Here is an 18,345-nt window from a genome sequence, read left to right as displayed (position 1 = left end):
CAACTTAATTGAAATAAAAGTCAATTTTTACTAAATACCTACACATTTAGTTACACATAAGTACTATTATTGATAACATTTTTTTTCTTTTACAACTGAATTTCTACTATTCGGTATATTATTTCTTGACAATCAGTATAAAGATATAAACCTATTTTCAAAACCACTTAGAATCGAATTTGTGTACAGATAAAAAGCAACAAATGAGTTTATAATCATGAGTAAAACGGTTTATTATAACATACATAAAATTTGATAATTTGGATACAAGTGAGGTTTGGAATAATAATTTAAATATAATAACAATAGTTCTTTATAATTTTGAATAAGTTAACAATAAGATTCGTGATCTAAATTTAAATAACTGAAAAGCAAGTGAAATCTTTTTACTTTATTAATGATGTGTTTATGATAGGTCAAGCCCAAAGACACTGACTTCGTGTAATTTGTTGTCTATACCAGTTAGATGACACTTATTACCATTATTAACTTTAGCTTCTACTATAAACTCATTTGGGTGTAATATACTTCTGTACACACCCTTCAATCGACATATCATTTCAAAATTGTCTTTATCTTTACTGTCGGGACCTTTAAAAATAAAAAAGGTATATTCAAAAATTTGCCAATTTTTAACTTATTAGTCTTATATGCTGATAAAAATAGCTCTACGCGCTTACTCTACCGCACTCCACCTCCCATCATACCATTTAACCTTTAGTAACTTAAAAAGTTATTATCCAAAGCTGGTTATCGACCAGCAAAATATTCTTAATAAACTGGCTATATTGAAAGTAAAATAGTTAAGTGCAATAAAAAACGCGGTGCTTATAGCGCTAATGAGTATAAATTAATAAAAAAAAAATCTTAAATATATTCACTAGTACAAAAGTTATTTAATTTGTCGTCGAATCATTGTGGAACACCCTGTATATATATATTATAGTATAACATAAATTAAAATATTGCAATTTGATGTAATACTTACTTTGTGTAACACCGATAGATAGTTGTACAGCAATGCGAATTAGTTGTTTTCTCTCTTGTTCAAGTTTTAAAAAGCTAATCGAGTCAAATGTATCTGTATAATTTAATAAAAAACCGTGTGTTAAAAAAATAGTTTATAAGAATAATATATAATTGCTCATGTTATTAATGTAGTACAATTAAGTTGTTGTTAAACTGTTCTTATAATGAACTAGTTGTAAGTAATTTTCCTATACTTATGTACTTATTTAAAAATTATATGCCTTGTAAACAATTACTACTTCCCTAAGCAATATGTTTTTTTAAATAATATTACAGTTTGTTTCACATATGCCGTTGAACAATTTCTTTTACTTTTTACAATTAAAAAAATATAACGTAAGAATAATATTCAGCATTGTCGCTAAGCAAAGATTTATCACTGGTTATTTTGCATAGAGATAATTAAACGCTTCATTTTTTTACGGTTTTTTTTAAGCTTTATATTTATGATTTTAATTCACAAGCCTGGAAAACCAAACAGTTCACCAGATAGCTATAGACCTATTAGTTGATTACCTACCCTCTCCAAACTATTAGAAAGGATACTGCTACACAGATTGAAACCGTACCTAAAAATTATTCCACTTCACCAATTCGGCTTCAAACCTCACCACTCCACTTGTCATCAACTACAGCGAATCTCAGAAATAATAGTAGTTGGATTTGAAAATAAAAAATACACAACCACTGCCTTTCTTGACGTTGCACAGGCCTTCGACAAGGTCTGGCACCAAGGCCTCATGTCCAAATTAACAAAACTAAAACTGCCAACCTATCTATATAATATAATATCATCATTTATCACAAACCGTACGTTTAAAGTAAGAATAGATACTGATACCTCTGAAGAACACCCGACAAAAGCAGGGGTCCCACAGGGGTCAGTCCTTGGCCCCACCTCGTTTAATATTTATTGCTATGATATCCCAGTTCCACAAAAATGCCAATTAGCCATGTACGCAGACGATACTGTTATCATAACACAACATAAAAATCTCGAAAACTCAATATCAGATCTACAAATTTCTTTGGACCAAATTTCAGACTGGTTTACAAAATGCAAACTCGCTCTTAACCCAACTAAGAGCGAAGCGAAAATATTTACCTTAAAGAGATATACAAATCCACCTCAATTAAAAATCGAAAATCAGCCTATATTATGGATCAATAAAGATCAATCAATTAAATATCTTGGAGTTTACCTTGATGAAAAATTAACATGGAAAATGCACATAAATAAAAAATTAAACCAAGCCTACACACGATTGAAAATCTTATACCCCCTAATTAATTACAGCTCTACACTTCAGATCAAATGCTCACTACTAATATACACTTCAATAATAAGACCTTTAATAACATATGCATGCCCTATATGGGCAGCCGCATCCCAAACAAAAATTACAAAATTACAAACGATACAAAACAAATTTCTCAGAATAGCTCTTAAAGCCCCATGGTATATGCGAAACACACAACTCCACAACGACACTAGAATACCATACCTAACCACATGGATAAATGAACAATTTAAAAAATTTCATTCGAAACTAAACACAATAGAAGAGCCCTTCACTTCAAAATTGGGAAAAGAACCAAAAACCGCCGACTAAAGCCACGTCTCCCACAAGATATCTTACTACCTCCAGAATCACCATCGTCATCTTCATCATCGGTATCATCAGATTAATGACCTAATTAAAACAACTCATAATTTATGTACAATTTGCTAAATTAAAATAATTTATAAATTATTTTATTACTCTATTATGCCTACCTAATTATGTAACTTATTAAGTAATATATTGTAAAAACAAGATTATGTTGAAACAATTAAAATATAATAAATAAAAAAAATATATATATATTTATGATTCATATAATTATAATAACTACCAATCGATACACTTGTACAAGGCAAACATCTCATTGCTGTACGTACTAGACCTAGTAAAAACAAATAATGAGTTAAGCTATAAAAAAAGTTTCAAAAAAAAAAATTAGCATAAATATAAATAAAATATACAACTTAATAACCGGGGTTATTTAATAATAATAGGTCGACACTATCTTAAAATGTAACAAGCAAATGGATAGCAGCAAGTAAATAATGATGGTTCTTGTTAAAATTCACTTTCTGCTATTGGACGGTGTATATAAGACTTGACTGACGGTCAAAACTCATAACGCTAACGCGGTAGTAATGTCAAAAAAATTTGAAAAATTTTTCAAAATACAAGAAAAACTCAAAATATATTGGTAATGAAATATGAAATGAATAATTAAAACGTAACTAGCAATTGTATCTATATTATGCTTTGGAATGAAGTTATGGAGGACCTATAAATCTATTAACACATATTTGGCTAACATATTTCAGATTAAGAATAGTATTTTACCTAATAACAAATAACGCACAATCATTTAATTACAATAAAAAAACTTAGGGTTATGTTTTGTGGTTAACGTAATTACCTTTTTCAGAAACAGAGACACCTGTAACGAAAATATTAAATATTTGTACAGTAAATGAAAACCAGTTATATGTTTTAACTATAATAGTATCTAAAACTACATTTATTTAGACTAGTTATTAAGCATTTGAACAATGATTATACTTCGAACCATCATCGAAACTTCTAGTAAAAAAACATAAATCTTTAAGAACCCAAATCAAATTTTCATAGATTTTGCTTAAAAATCATTTTTGAAATTTTTATTTTAACAAATTACTATATTAATTACCTAACTGGGTGTTTATTTCTTTTTGAAATTCATTCTGGGAATTTATGCATTCTAAAATTAAAAAAAATATTTATTAATTTTTACAACATTTTTGTACACTTTTCCTTAAAATAGAAGTACATATGTAGGTACATAACAAAAATCTGAATTTATATAAATTGTGCATGCATTTCTATGTAATGATTCTAAATTTAAAATGTTCAAGCAATTGTAAAGTAATGTAATTACGCTGCAGTATTTTATTGTAGTTTTCATTGCGTTCATCCATATCAATTGCCTTTGCTGAAATTTAAACGAGAAAATTATATACTTATATCAAACAACTATGTTCAGACACGTCCATATATTTGAGAAAAAATATTACCCGGTGCAGCAAACATATACGATAGTCTCACTAAAATTTGCATAACACAAACGTATTAGAGGTATGTAACTAACTATAACACTTTCAAATACTGTAATAATTATATTTACCCATCGGTTTATCTTCACGAGCAAAGTTTTGAATTACCGTTATCAAATGCGCTAGAATAAACAAATAATGAGTTGAGGTAACAAATAAATTCAAATAATAAGTGTACGTACCACTACGATGTTTTTTTATATCGTTCAATTGTCTATCTGTAATAAATTAATTTAAATAAATCTATGCAAACATTTAAAGTCAAAGGTTAATTTGATTGCAAAAAAAAAAAAGATGACCAACTTGTGTTGACAAGCTCCCTTTTATATTCAACTGCGAAAAAATTAACTATTAGATTTTTAATTACCTCTAGTAGGTAGTGTAAAAAATAAAATAAACAATAATTACTTTTTTTATCTGCTAAAACATTTACAACAACGAGTAAAATTAAAACACAATAATGTTTCATTTTTATCTGCAAAAAATAATAAACATAATAGCCTTTTGTATTAGACATAGTCTTCAATTATTAATTATTGGTTCCGATGCGAAACTGAGAAAGGTTTTTGTTTAAAAATAATTAATTTTAATCACTAAACCAATATTTTGATGTAGATTATCTGTAGATAAGAAATTGTACCTAAGAGGTATTTCTCAGATAAAATGGTCAAAATAAAATAAATTAGTCAATACAAATTTGGAATTAATTTGATTATTTTTAAAAATAATTTATAGAGCTTCATACTTTTAAGGTTTGAGGGTTATCTTGATTTTAAAGGAAAAGGGGTAACTTATTTAACTTTTTTTAAAAATTAATAAAAACACACCGTTGAAAAAAAAATATCTTTTCAGCTTTGCATCAATGTTAACATCAAATTATGCTTAGTGTGAATTACAAAACATGAAATGTTTGAAGTGTTTTTATTTGATAGCATTAAATCCAAATAATATTTCATATCAATTGACAGTTAATTGGACTATTTTTAAAATAATGATTTTTATAGAGCGCTGATCATATTACAAATTAAAATGTACATTTTTAGTAAACTTATTAAATTAAAACAAATTCATTTTTTAAAGGCTTGCTTATTTTTCCTTATTTTAATTTGAAGCATATACAAATTTTTAAACATTTTTTTCTTGATATCGAAGGAAACTTTTTAAATATTTTGTCAAGTTTTTGGCAAATTTTAGGTTATGTCTCTGATCTAAATATTACACAAAGGGCACAAGGGAAAAACGGCAGTAGTTATATAATGAAAATTTTAGAGTACAGCAGAAACATAGTTTATGATTTCCTCTCCCTCTTACATAAGAACAAAAAACGTCTCATTAAATACTATTATAATAATAAATGTATTTATTTAAACAATATATTGACATAAATAAAAACAATTAATGGCATAATTAAAAAAAAACTATTTGAAAAAAAAAAATGTTTTTAATGTGACTACTACCGTTTTTCCCCTGTGCCCTTCATATACTACACGAATAAAAAGGTGTACTACTCGTATTTCAATAATATATAACAATAATTATTTATAGAGCGTTAATCAAATTACAAAACAAAGTGTATAGATTTCAAAAACTTTGTTTTTCAAAGGTTTGCCTATTGTTCCTTATTTTAAGTTGAACTGTATACACATTTTTTTAAAAATTATTTTTCCTGATTTTAAATGATAATTTTAAAATATTTGGCAAAATAAAACAAATTTTAGGTTAGCTTCCTGATCTATACAAAACACGGTGTACAATTTCTGTACTATAATATTAATGAAATTAGCCTAGTGTTTAAAAGTTTATCGCAAATCTAAACACGAAAATAAAAAAATAGTAATTGAGAAAAACTTAATAAAAATGCATTAATTACTTACTAGTTCTGGAATTTTGGTAGAACTCTTGTGAACTTGTATGTTAAAACAACCGTTTAAAAGTGATTTGTTTTGTGGTTTTTTCCCGAACCAGTAAAATCGTTATAGGTTTTGCAATACGCAAGTATATTTCATGTATACAGGTGTAAAGGAAGGTTTAAGCTATTGTTTTTATATTTCTACACAGCACTGTGTAATATTACTCATATGTTGTTCTCATCGATACGAAACTTAAAAAATAAGACATTAAATAAAATGAAAATAGTCGTGTGTCTTACACATAACACTCCAAGGTCTTATATATGCTAACTCATTTGATAGTAAGAAAAATTTGGGTACATAGTCCATTATCAAGTGTCAATTGTTGCTCACGTCGATGCGAAACTTGAAAAATAAGACCTTAAAAAAAAAATGAAAATAGTGGTGTGTTTTACACATAATACTTCAACAGTTTTTCATATCGATACGAATTTAATGTAAATACGATCCAAAAAAATATGTTTTCTAGATTTGTGTTTTTTTACACACTTTATCGTTTGTTGTAATATACAAGCACTTTTCATACAAGTAAAATTCAGAGTATAAAATAAAACATAATGTATTTTACAATTTGAACCCTAAATTTGGGCCTCTGGTTAAAATATTCTGCAAACGAACAAGAAAATAACCGTTCTATTTGTCACAATTTCCAGATACAATAAAAAATATATAATTATATATTTTTTTATACAGTTATTATAGTATGCATAATGAAAGGTTCTCCACTTCTGAGTGGTGTTTTAGCCTTACTATTTACTAAGGAAGAGATAGTTTATACATTATATTCATTGATATATAACACTTGAACTAAGCCTTAAGAGGTCAAGTTAATGTCATAAAACACTTCTTAGTTAAGTCTAATTAATAAACGGGAAAACATTTAAAATATGTAACTTTAACCAATTCGTTGGTAATATAACACACTATATACTAAACTTGTTTTGTATTATTAATACTCCAAAAATATTACTAATTGCCCGAAACTAATAGAAATTGTTCAAGTGTACCTTACTATATTAGGTGAAAAAAAAAGAATTATACAGTAGTCTAAACTATGTTATTCAGAAAAACCCATAATTTGAGGGTAGTTCTGTTTCTTCAAATTTCTTAAAAAAGAGTAATTTAAATAATCTCCTATGCTGCCTAGACTTTCTTTAAAATTAATAGCATTAAATGAGTTTATTATTTATTCAATCAATTCACAAATGGAATATTTTTTCGCACTTTCAGTCAGTTGTTATTGTAAAAATGTTTAACTTTGATGCTTCTTTACAGTTTACATGCATGTACTTGTTTTGCCCTTTTATTGCGCCGTTTAATGTACAGATAGTGAATAATCGAAAATTAAAAGTCGAGTGAATCGAAATAGTTTTATTTATTTACAAATATTTAAGTATTAAATTATAAAATTAAAATACAATTTTTTTTTTAGTACAGAATGGAATTTACTTTCATACATTAAATTTGTTTAATAATCTCACCAAGAAGCATACGTTTTTCGATTCTTGTAATATTGTGTTACTTCAATTTGTGTTTGTTCGGTAAAATAATAAACTAGTCTTGAGTCTACACCAAAATAATATAATACCTTCCGAAATCGCAGAACAGAAAGAAATCCTAAAGTGTTGCATTTCAAATTGTTAAAGTCTTGAAATGGATCCAGATCTTGTGAGTAATTTTACTCTTCCAAAAGATCCGTTCAGGTTAGCCATTTCTAAACGTTACACATTTCAAAACGGATTTTTGTATTTATTTTATTTAAACAATTTTTAAATAATAATCAAGTTATAATTAGTTTTTGTTTAAAAAAAAATGTGTGTTTGATGGCTCCAAAGAATGCACAATAGAGAGCTTAAAAAATAGGACGGTAAGAAAAATGAAAATAGTTGTGTGTTTTTATCAAGTATTTTATATACTAACGCACTCAATAGTAAATATAATACAATTTTTTTTTCAAGTACAGAATGGTATAACATGATTTATTCGGTAAGTTCATTTAAGTTAAAAGAAAGTATTTGAATAGGATGATTTTGTAATTTTTGCATTTGATTTTTTTCACTTTCTCCAATTAATCTGTATAAGACCCGTGTTAAATACCCGTTATTTTAAAATACCCAGCTAACATACATTGCTGATTATTATACTTTTCCCATTTAAATGCTGCACTGCTTGACATTTATTTCGAAATTGTGAGTTTCCATAAAAATACATGTAATTTTCTTATCAGTGTCCATTGTGCTTTCATCTATATTATGATTAAACTACAATTAACTGTTAACAAACGCAACTTAAATGAAATAAATGTCAATTTTCACTAAATACCTACACATTTAGTTACACATAAGTAATATTATTGATAACATTTTTTTTCCTTTTACAACTGAATTTCTACTATTTGGTATTTTATTTCTTGACAATCGGTATAAACGGACTATGCCTATATATGGATATCATAAACAGCATAGTGAACATGTGATTGCCTATGACGTGCTTTGTACAAGCTATAATGTGTACTTGTTTACTCCAGAGAATAAGAAATGGGTAGAAATAAATAATGTCAAATAAAAGGCAACTTTAAACTATGAAGACAGGCTTGAATGGATTATAATAAGCTATTAAAGAGGATGATTTAAAGATATAAACCTATTTTCAAAACCACTTATTATTGAATCTGTGTACAGATAAAAAGCAACAAATGAGTTTATAATCATGAGTAAAACGGTTTATTATAACATACATACAATTTGATAAGTTGGATACAAGTGAGGTTTGCAATAATAATTTAAATATAATAACAATAGTTTTTTATAATTTTGAATAAGTTAACAATAAGATTCGTGATCTAAATTTAAATAACTGAAAAGCAAGTGAAATCTTTTTACTATATTAATGATGTGTTTCTGATAGGTCAAGCCCAAAGACACTGATTTCGTGTAATTTGTTGTCTATACCAGTTAGATGACACTTATCATCAACAACTTCAGCTTCTACTGTAAACTCATCTGGGTGTAATATACTTCTGTACACACCCTTCAAACGACACATCAGTTTAGAATTTCTATAATTTGTATAGTCTGGATCTATAAAAATAAAATAGGTATACTTAAAAAATTGCCAATTTTTAACTTATTAGTCTTATATGCTGATAAAAATAGCTCTACGCGCTTACTCTACCGCACTCCACCTCCCATTTAACCTTTAGTAACTTAAAAAGTTATTATCCAAAGCTGGTTATCGACCAGCAAAATATTCTTAATAAACTGGCTATATTGAAAGTAAAATAGTTAAGTGCAAAAAAAAAACGCGGTGCTTATAGCGCTAATGAGTATAAATTAATAAAAAAATAATCTTAAATATATTCACTAGTACAAAAGTTATTTAATTTGTCGAATCATTGTCGAACACCCTGTATACGTATATACGTATAACATAAATTAAACTATTGCAAATTGATATAATACTTACTTAATACAAGATTCATAGATAGAATTATAGCTTCACTAGTTAGGCTTATTCTCTCTTGTTGAATTTCTAAAAAGCCAGTCAAGGCAAATGCATCTGTATAATTTAATAAAAAACCGTGTGTTACAAAAATAATATATAAGTTCTCATGTAATTAATGTAGTATAATTAAGTTGTTGTTCAAATGTTATTACGATGAACTAGTTGTAAGTAATTTTTCAATAATTATGTAATAATTAAACAAGTATAACCTTGTAAATATTCACTACTTTATCAAGCCATAGGTTTTTAAATAATACTACAGTTTGTTTCACATATGCCGTTGAACAATTTCTTTTTCTTTTTACAATTAAAAAAATATAACGTAAGAATAATATTCTGCATTGCATCTAAGCAAAAATATATCACTGACTAATTTTCATACATCAACGCTACATTTTTTTATCACAATTAATACGGTTTGAAAAGCATTATTTTTATGTTTTATATATAATTATAATAACTACCCTTTGAATCACATGTCCAACCAAATTTTCTCATTGCTGTACGTACTAGACCTAGTAAAAACAAATAATGAGTTAAGCTATAAAAAAAGTTTCAAATAAGAAAATTAGCATAAATAAAATTAAAATATGCAACTTAATGACAGTGGTTATTTAATACTAATAGGTCGACACCATCTTCAAATGTAACAAGCAAACGGATAGCAGCAAGTAAATACCTAATGATTTTTTCTGTTAAAATATACTTTTCTGCTATTGGACGGTGTATATAAGACTTGTCTGACGGTCAAAACTCAAAACGCTAACACGGTAGTAATGCCAAAAATATTTAAAATTTTATATTGGTAATGAAATATGATATGAATAATTAAAACGTAACAAACTATTCATCTATTATTAGCCATTCTATCTATATATTTTGCTTAGGAATGAAGTTATGGAGGACCTATAAACCTATTGACGCATATTTGGCTAAAATATTTCAGATTAAGAATAGTATTTTACCTAGTAACAAATAACGCACAATCATTTAATTACAATAAAAAAACTTAGGGTTATATTTTGTGGTTAACGTAATTACCTTTTTCAGAAACAGAGACACCTGTAACAAAAATCATTAAATAACTGAAAACCAGTTTTATGTTTTATCTATAACAGTATCTAAAACTACATTTATTTAGACTAGTTATTAGGCATTTGAATAATGATTATACTACGAACAATCATCGAAACTTCTAGTAAAAAAACATATAGCTTTAAGATTTAAGAACTCAAATCAAATTTTCAGCTATTTTGCTTAGAAATAAACGACTATCATTTTTTGAAATTGTGTATTGACAAATTATTAAATTTACCTAACGAGGTGGTTAATTCTTTTTGCAATTCTTTCTGGGAATCTATGCCTTCTAAAATTAAAAAAAAGTATATTAATTAATTTTTACAACACTATTGTACATGTTTTCTTATTATAGAAGTACATATGTTGGTACATAATAAAAATCTGAATTTATATAAATTGTGCATGCATTTCTGTGTAAAGATTTTAAATTTAAAATGTTTAAGAGTAATTACGCTGCAGTATTTCTTCGTATTTTTCATTGCCTTTATCGATATCCATTGCCTTTGCTGAAATTATAACGAGAACATTATATACTTATATCAAACAACTATGTTCAGACACGTCCATATATTTGAGAAAAATTATTACCTGGTCCAGCAAACATATATGACAGTTTCACTAAAATTTGCATAACATAAACTTTTTAGAGGTTTGTACTTAAGTCCTAACCTAACACTTTCAAATACTGTAATAATTATAATTACCCATCGGTGTAGTTCCACAAACAATGTTTGTAATTACCGGTACCAAAAGAGCTAGAATAAGAAAATAATGAGTTGAGGTAACAAATAAATTCAAAAAATAAGTGTACGTACCATCACGACCTTTTATCTGCTTCATTTGTCTATCTGTAATAAATAAATTTAAATAAATATATGCAAACATTTAAAATCAAAGGTTAATATGATAGCAAAAAAAAAAAGATGACCAACTTGTGTAGACAAACTCCCTTTTATAATCAACTGCGAAAAAATTAATTATTCGATTTTTAATTACTCCTAGTAGGTAGTGTAAAAAATAAAATAAACAATAATTACTTTTTTTATCTGCTAAGACATTTACAACAACGAGTAATATTAAAACACAAAAATGTTTCATTTTTATCTGCAAAAAATAATAAACATAATAGCCTTTTGTATTAGACATAGTCTTCAATTATTAATTATTGGCTCCGATGCGAAGCTGAGAGGGTTTTCGTTTTAAAATGATAACTTCTAAATCACTAAACCAATAACTTGATGTAGCTAATTTATAGGCACATTTTAGGTTATGTCTCTGATCTAAATATTATATGAAGGGTACAGGGGAAAAACGGCAGTAGTTACATTATGAAAATTTTAGAGTGTAGCAGAAACATAGTTTATGATTTCCTCTCCATCTTACATAACAACAAAGAACATCTCATTAAATACTACTCTAATAATAAATGTTTTTATTTAAACAATATATTGACATAAATAAAAAAAATTAATGGCATAAATTAAAAAAAAGAGATAGCGGTAGGAGATAGAAGAGGGAGAGATAGAAGGGGGGGGTAGAAGTTAGGGGTAAGGATAGGGGTAAGGATAGAGGTACGAGATAGGGGAATGAGAGATAAGGGTGGGAGATAGGGGGTGATTGTTAGGGGGTAGGGGATAGGGGTAAGATATAGGAGTTAAGAGATATGTTGTACGTTCAACGTTCAAATTAGAACTAAATAATAATTTCAAAACAGTTTAAGGGCCCAAATTCTGTATGAATTGTTTTAAGCCAAATATTAAACACTACAATATTAGCCAGAAACTTGATGTTTTAATATACTAGCTTGTTACTGCTTCTTAATATACTATATCATTATCAATAATTCCACCACAACTCTACATTTATTCGGTGCTTCAACGAGACATGAAAATGCTCTTTCGTGGTTGCAGACTCGGCTGGAAAACTTTTTTTTAAAGGTTTGCCTATTGTTCCTTAATTTAAGTTGAACTATATACACATTTTTATTAAAATTATTTTTCCTGATTTTGAATGATAATTTAAAAATATTTACAAAACACGGTGTACAATTTCTGTACTATATTATTAATAAAATTAGCCTAGTGGTTAAAAGTTTATCGCAAATCTAAACACGAAAATAAAAAAATAGTTTTTAAGAAAAACTTAATAAAAATGCATTAATTACTTACTAGTTCTGGAATTTTCGTAGAACTCTTGTGAACTTGTATGTTAAAACAACCGTTTAAAAGTGATTTGTTTTGTGGTTTTTTCCCGAAACAGTAAAATCGGTATAGGTTTTGCAATACGCAAGTATATTTCATGTATACAGGTGTAAAGGAAAGTTTAGGCTATTGTTTTTATATTTCTACACAGCACTGTGTAATATTACTCATATGTTGTTCTCATCGATACGAAACTTAAAAAATAAGACATTAAATAAAATGAAAATAGTCGTGTGTCTTACACATAACACTCCAAGGTCTTATATATGCTAACTCATTTGATAGTAAGAAAAATTTGGGTACATAGACCATTATCAAGTGTCAATTGTTTCTCACGTCGTTGCGAAACTTAAAAAATATGACCTTAAAAAAAAAAAATGAAAATAGTGGTGTGTTTTACACATAATACTTCAACGGTTTTTCATATCGATACGAATTTAATGTAAATACGACTCAAAAAAATATATTTTCTAGATTTGTGTTTTTTTACACTTTTCTATGCCTTTCATACAAGTGAAATTCAGAGTATAAAATAAAACATAATGTATTTTACAATTTGAAACCTAAATTTGGGCCTCTGGTTAAAATATTCTGCAAACGAACAAGAAAATAACCGTTCTATTTGTTACAATTTCCAGATACAATAAAAAATATATAGTTATATATATTTTTAAACAGTTATTATAATAACATATTATAATATGCATAATGAAAGGTTTTCCACTTCTGAGTGGTGTTTTAGCCTTACTATTTACTAAGGAAGAGATAGTTTATACATTATATTTATTGATATATATAACACTTGAACTAAGCCTTTAGAGGTCAAGTTAATGTATTAATGTCATACAACACCTATTAGTTAAGTTTAATTAATAAACCGGAAAACATTTAAAATATGTAACTTTAACCAATTCGTTGGTATTATAACACACTATATACTGAACTTGTTTTGTATTATTAATACTCAAATAATATTACTAATTGCCCGATTTTTGTGCGTAAAGTAAAAAATTCGGTACATAATTAGAACTTATTTGCCTATTTTTAAAAATTAATTTAGCGACGTAATTTTTAAGTTAGAAATAGTGCAAAATGGTTCAAAATTCAAATATTTCTTAAAAGTTATAGTTAAAACGATTAATTAAAGATTTTCTCTGTTTAAGCATTTTAAATTCAGACACGGTAAACATTAAAATATTTGTAACAATGTAATCAATTGTTCACATTTATGCAAACAAAAAACAAATGGTGGACGATAATTTTATACATTGAAAATACTTAAAAGACTAAATTATTTGACATTACACTGAACCAAATGTTTATTTATTCACTCTAATTTTCTTTGAAAAAAGCAAATACATCATGTTACAACCATTTATTATAAGTGTAAAATGTAACATTTACTACAATGTTAAAAAAATATAAAAATTCTAACGGTAACATTTTTTAAAAATTTGTTTACATATTATGAAATTAAAAAAAACATGATCCTATTTGGAAAAAAAAACTAAATTCTAATATATTCTATTAATAAGGGATTAAGTTAAACTTTTGTGAGTATTTAAAAAACTCTGTCTACAAGCGTAGGAAACAAATTGTTTTCAAAATATTCATAGTCTCCAAGAAAACGAATGTCTTACATCAAATGTATTACGCTATTTTATATAAGCATTCAAGTACAAAATTGAAAGGTATATATATATATATATGTATATACCATGCATGGAAACTTATAACTTGATAAAAATATAGGAAATATAGGACCCAGAAAATAAAAAATTAATCTAAAAATAACGTTTTTATGCGCCTTAAAAAGTATAAAATAACCCCCGGGGGTCTTGATAACCAAATAGGACAGGTGGACTAGAAAAACGTGAGGCGCATCTTTACTACTTCACACGTCTTAATATATAATAACATTCTCTTCTCATTAATAACTTACTACCTGAACTCATAATTCATGCACAATCATTATTTCTCTTCTAAATAAAATAATACTTAATGACATGTCATGTGAAATTGAGCACCATATTACTTTAAATGTTAAGCAAGTAGGTAGTTAACAAACAAATTGAAGCAACCTACATAAAACAAACTTTGGAGAGAATAGCAATTAAGTCTTTCCAATTCGCAGTGAAATTTAAGGCAAGTGGCACGGAAATCCATTAAATTTCATTTCCGATAAAAAGTCATACCATCACTTTCCGATCCGTTCGGTTAGAGAGACAGCATTGTGAGAGACAACTTAATGCATTAGCATGAAAGCTTAGGTTTTAATATCTAAGTAGAAAGATGCGCCCCACGTTTTTCTAGTTCGCCTGTCCTATTTGGTTATCAAGACCCCCGGAGGGTTATTTTACTCTTTTTAAGACGTATAAAAACGTTATTTTTAGATTAATTTTTTAATCTACTTAAGTTATTTTGATCGTTTTCGTATGTACATTGTACATTTAAATAAATATATATACATATATATATATATATTTTGAATTGCAAGATTCCACCCGGAACGACTGACAAGAAATCGACCCCAATTTAATCCCCTTGATGGTGGAATTTACAACCTCGTGTGGATTAATAATGCATTGTCATCGAATTGTAATTTACTTTTTAAAATTTTTAGAATGTTTTCATAACCAGCGTGGCCAGCTATATTACATTTGTTGCAAGTGAAGCGAAGGACTTTATCTACTTGAATTTTTTCAAGCTGGTTATTATGACCAATGCTATTGTTATCCCAAACTATCGGTGCATGTTCCAGTAAAGAACGGGCAAGAGAAGTATAGAGGCATTTGTAGGTGTACAGATCGTAGAAATCTGAGATGACTGAGAGATAGTGTTATTCAGTTTTTTATGTTTTTACCCGAGATTGAACGTAGAAACACAAATATTTTTAGTTTTATTAATCACTTTAAAAATTATATTATGTGTCTATATTAAAAATGAGTAATTTAATTAGTCTTGACTGCTGTCAAGATCATTTTTTATAACTAATAGCATTAAAATGCTAATAACGTTTAATATTTATTCAATCAAATCACTAATGGAATATTTTTTTCACTAATTCGCCACATCAGCCAGTTGTTAATGTCAAAATGTTTAACTTTGATGTTTCTTTACAGTTTACATACATGTACTTGTTTTGCCCTTTTATTGCGCCGTTGTAATGTACACATAATGATAATAACCAAAAATAAAAAAAAATGTAAAAGTCAAGTGTATCGAAATAGTTTTATTTATTTACAAGTATTTAGATATTATATTATAATATTATAATACACATTTTTTTTCTAGTACAGAATAGAATTTACTTTCATACATTAAACTTGTTAATTAATGGGGAGAAAGGAGTTCCGAGGGTGTATATGAAAGTAATAGAGGAAATGTATGAAGGAGCAAGTACAAGAGTAAAGAGTTGGTGTGCATCAAGGTTCAGCGTTGAGTCCTTACTTGTTCTCTTTTATAATGGACGAGATGACGAAAGATATACAAGGGGATGTGCCATGGTGTATGATGTTTGCGGATGACGTGGTGTTAGTGGGGAAAAAATTGGGAAGAATTGGGTGAGAGACTTGAAGAGTGGAGAGAAGCGCTTGAATGGAAAGGACTGGGGATTAGTAGGATTAAAACGGAGTCAATCGTGTTTAATTTTGGAGAAGGTTATAGGGTAAGACAGGTAATGCGGATGAGTGATGAAGAAGTGTGTGAGGTTGATAGGTTTAAGTACTGAGGATCGGTGGTACAGAAAAATGGTGGGTACGAGGAGGATGTGAAAAATAGGATTAACTGTGGATGGATAAAATGGAGGGGAGCGTCGGGTGTTTTGTGTGAAAGAAAGATGCCTATAACATTGAAAGGTAAATTTTCGGTAGTGAGGCCAGCAATGTTATATGGGTCAGAATGTTGGGCAGTAGATAAGAAAGCGGAACAGAGAATGAGCGTAGCGGAGACGAGAATGTTAAGATGGATGAGTGCAGTGACTGGGGAAGATAGAATAAGAAAAGAATCCATAAGGGGCAGTCTAGGAGTTGCATCAATTGTGGAGAAAACGAGAGAGAATATGTTGAGACGGTTCGGTCATGTTATAAAAAGAGATGAGGCAGAGGCAGTGAGAGGTGTTATGAAGATAAATGTAGAGGGAAAAAGTGAAAAAGGAAGACCAAAGAAAAAATGGGTGGACGGAAAACAGAGTGAAATGATGGTAGCGGGGGTTATTGAACGAGATTTAAGATACCGAGCTCTATGGAGGTGTAGGACTAGGGTGGCCGACCCCATGTAGTTGGGAGTGTAAGGCAAAGATAAATAATAACAATAAGAAGACATTAAACTTGTTTAATATATTCACTACAAAGCAGACGTTTTTCGATTCTTGTAATACCGTGTTACTTCAATTTGTGTTTGTTCGGTCAAATAATAAACTAGTCTTGAGTCTACACTAAAATATTATAATACCTTCCAAAATCGCAGAACACAAAGAAATCCTAAAGTAATGCATTTCAAATTGTTTAAGTCTTGAAATGCATCCAGATCTTGTGAGTCATTTTACTTTTCCAAAAGATCCGCTCAGGTCAGTCATTTTTAAACGTTACACATTTCAAAACGGATTTTTGTATTTATTTTATTTAAATTTTAATACAATTTTTAAATAATAATCAAGTTATAATTAGTTTTTGTTTAAAAAAAAATGTGTGTTTGATGACTCCAAAGAATGCACAATAGAGAACAGAATCAACTAAATTTGCTATAAATAAATAATTTTGAATAAAAGGCAACTGTACACTATGGAGACTGATAGTTCAGGCATAAGGTTTGAATGGATTTTAATAAGCATCCAATAAATAGGATGATTAAAAGAAATAAAACTTTTTCCAAAACCACTTCAAATCGAATTTGTATACAGGTAAAAAACAACAAATGAGTTTATAATCATAACTAAAACGGTTTATTATAAGATACAATAAATTTGATAATTTGGATACAAGTTCGGTTCGGAACAATTATTTAAATATAATAACGATAGTACTGTATAATTTTTAATGGATTAATGTCTAAGATAAATGGTCTAAATTATAAAAAACTGAGAAGCAAGTGAATACTTTTTATTATATTAATGATCTGTTTCTGATAGGTCATCCCCAATGCAACTGACTACGTGTACGTTTTCGTTTAAATCAGTTAGATGACACTCTTCACCATCAACTTTAGCTTTTTTTATAAACTCATTTGGGTGTAAAATACTTCTGTATATACCTTTAAACCGGCACATTAGGTAACAATTTCCGAAGTCAGCATAGCATTTACCTTGAAAAATAAAAAAGGTATATTTAAAAATTTGCCAATCTCAACTTAATAGTTACTACATATTTTATTCAGTGTGTAAGGCATAATTAATAAACGTGATTACTGCTATATACAAATGATCCGTATGGTACAGCTTTGTTACTCTAAGAAAATAACATTAGGGATGAAATAG

General features: G+C 27.9%; 3 protein-coding genes across 6 annotated transcripts; 1 reads left to right on the top strand and 2 right to left on the bottom strand.

Annotated features, from left to right (window-relative positions):
- Positions 1-242: 242 nt before the first annotated feature.
- Positions 243-4,332, bottom strand: LOC126847901 (uncharacterized). Of its 4 annotated transcripts, XM_050588330.1 has the most exons (6): positions 4,249-4,332; positions 4,139-4,168; positions 4,003-4,056; positions 3,775-3,825; positions 989-1,081; positions 243-591 (listed from the first exon to the last, which is right to left on the bottom strand). In XM_050588330.1, exons 1-6 carry the CDS (start codon positions 4,250-4,252, stop codon positions 407-409), a joined length of 417 nt encoding a protein of 138 aa, XP_050444287.1. In that variant the 5' UTR covers positions 4,253-4,332; the 3' UTR covers positions 243-406. The 4 variants fall into 4 exon arrangements, with proteins under 4 accessions (XP_050444287.1, XP_050444289.1, XP_050444286.1 ...); XM_050588332.1 differs by lacking the exon at positions 3,775-3,825; XM_050588329.1 differs by having other exon boundaries at positions 4,139-4,255.
- Positions 4,333-8,973: 4,641 nt separating this feature from the next.
- On the bottom strand, positions 8,974-11,370 carry LOC126847895 (uncharacterized). The gene is made up of 6 exons (XM_050588305.1): positions 11,260-11,370; positions 11,124-11,177; positions 10,907-10,957; positions 10,056-10,106; positions 9,553-9,645; positions 8,974-9,167 (listed from the first exon to the last, which is right to left on the bottom strand). The coding sequence occupies exons 1-6, from the start codon at positions 11,300-11,302 to the stop codon at positions 8,974-8,976; spliced, it is 486 nt and encodes a 161-aa protein (XP_050444262.1). The 5' UTR covers positions 11,303-11,370.
- A 5,340-nt stretch (positions 11,371-16,710) lies between these two features.
- LOC126847894 (uncharacterized) lies at positions 16,711-17,151 on the top strand. The gene has a single exon (XM_050588304.1). It carries the CDS (start codon positions 16,711-16,713, stop codon positions 17,149-17,151), a length of 441 nt encoding a protein of 146 aa, XP_050444261.1.
- The last annotated feature ends 1,194 nt before the right edge of the window (positions 17,152-18,345 follow it).

This window comes from Adelges cooleyi, unplaced genomic scaffold (assembly GCF_023614345.1).
Source record: "Adelges cooleyi isolate 19-005CV unplaced genomic scaffold, UGA_ACOO_1.1 ACOO_flye_CR_arks_rails_tigmint_CR_PRNA_13, whole genome shotgun sequence".
In the NCBI taxonomy this organism is placed as follows: Eukaryota; Metazoa; Arthropoda; class Insecta; order Hemiptera; family Adelgidae; genus Adelges; species Adelges cooleyi.
The sequence above is the reverse complement of the archived record's forward strand: the minus strand, read 5'-3'. Positions and strand labels throughout refer to the sequence as shown.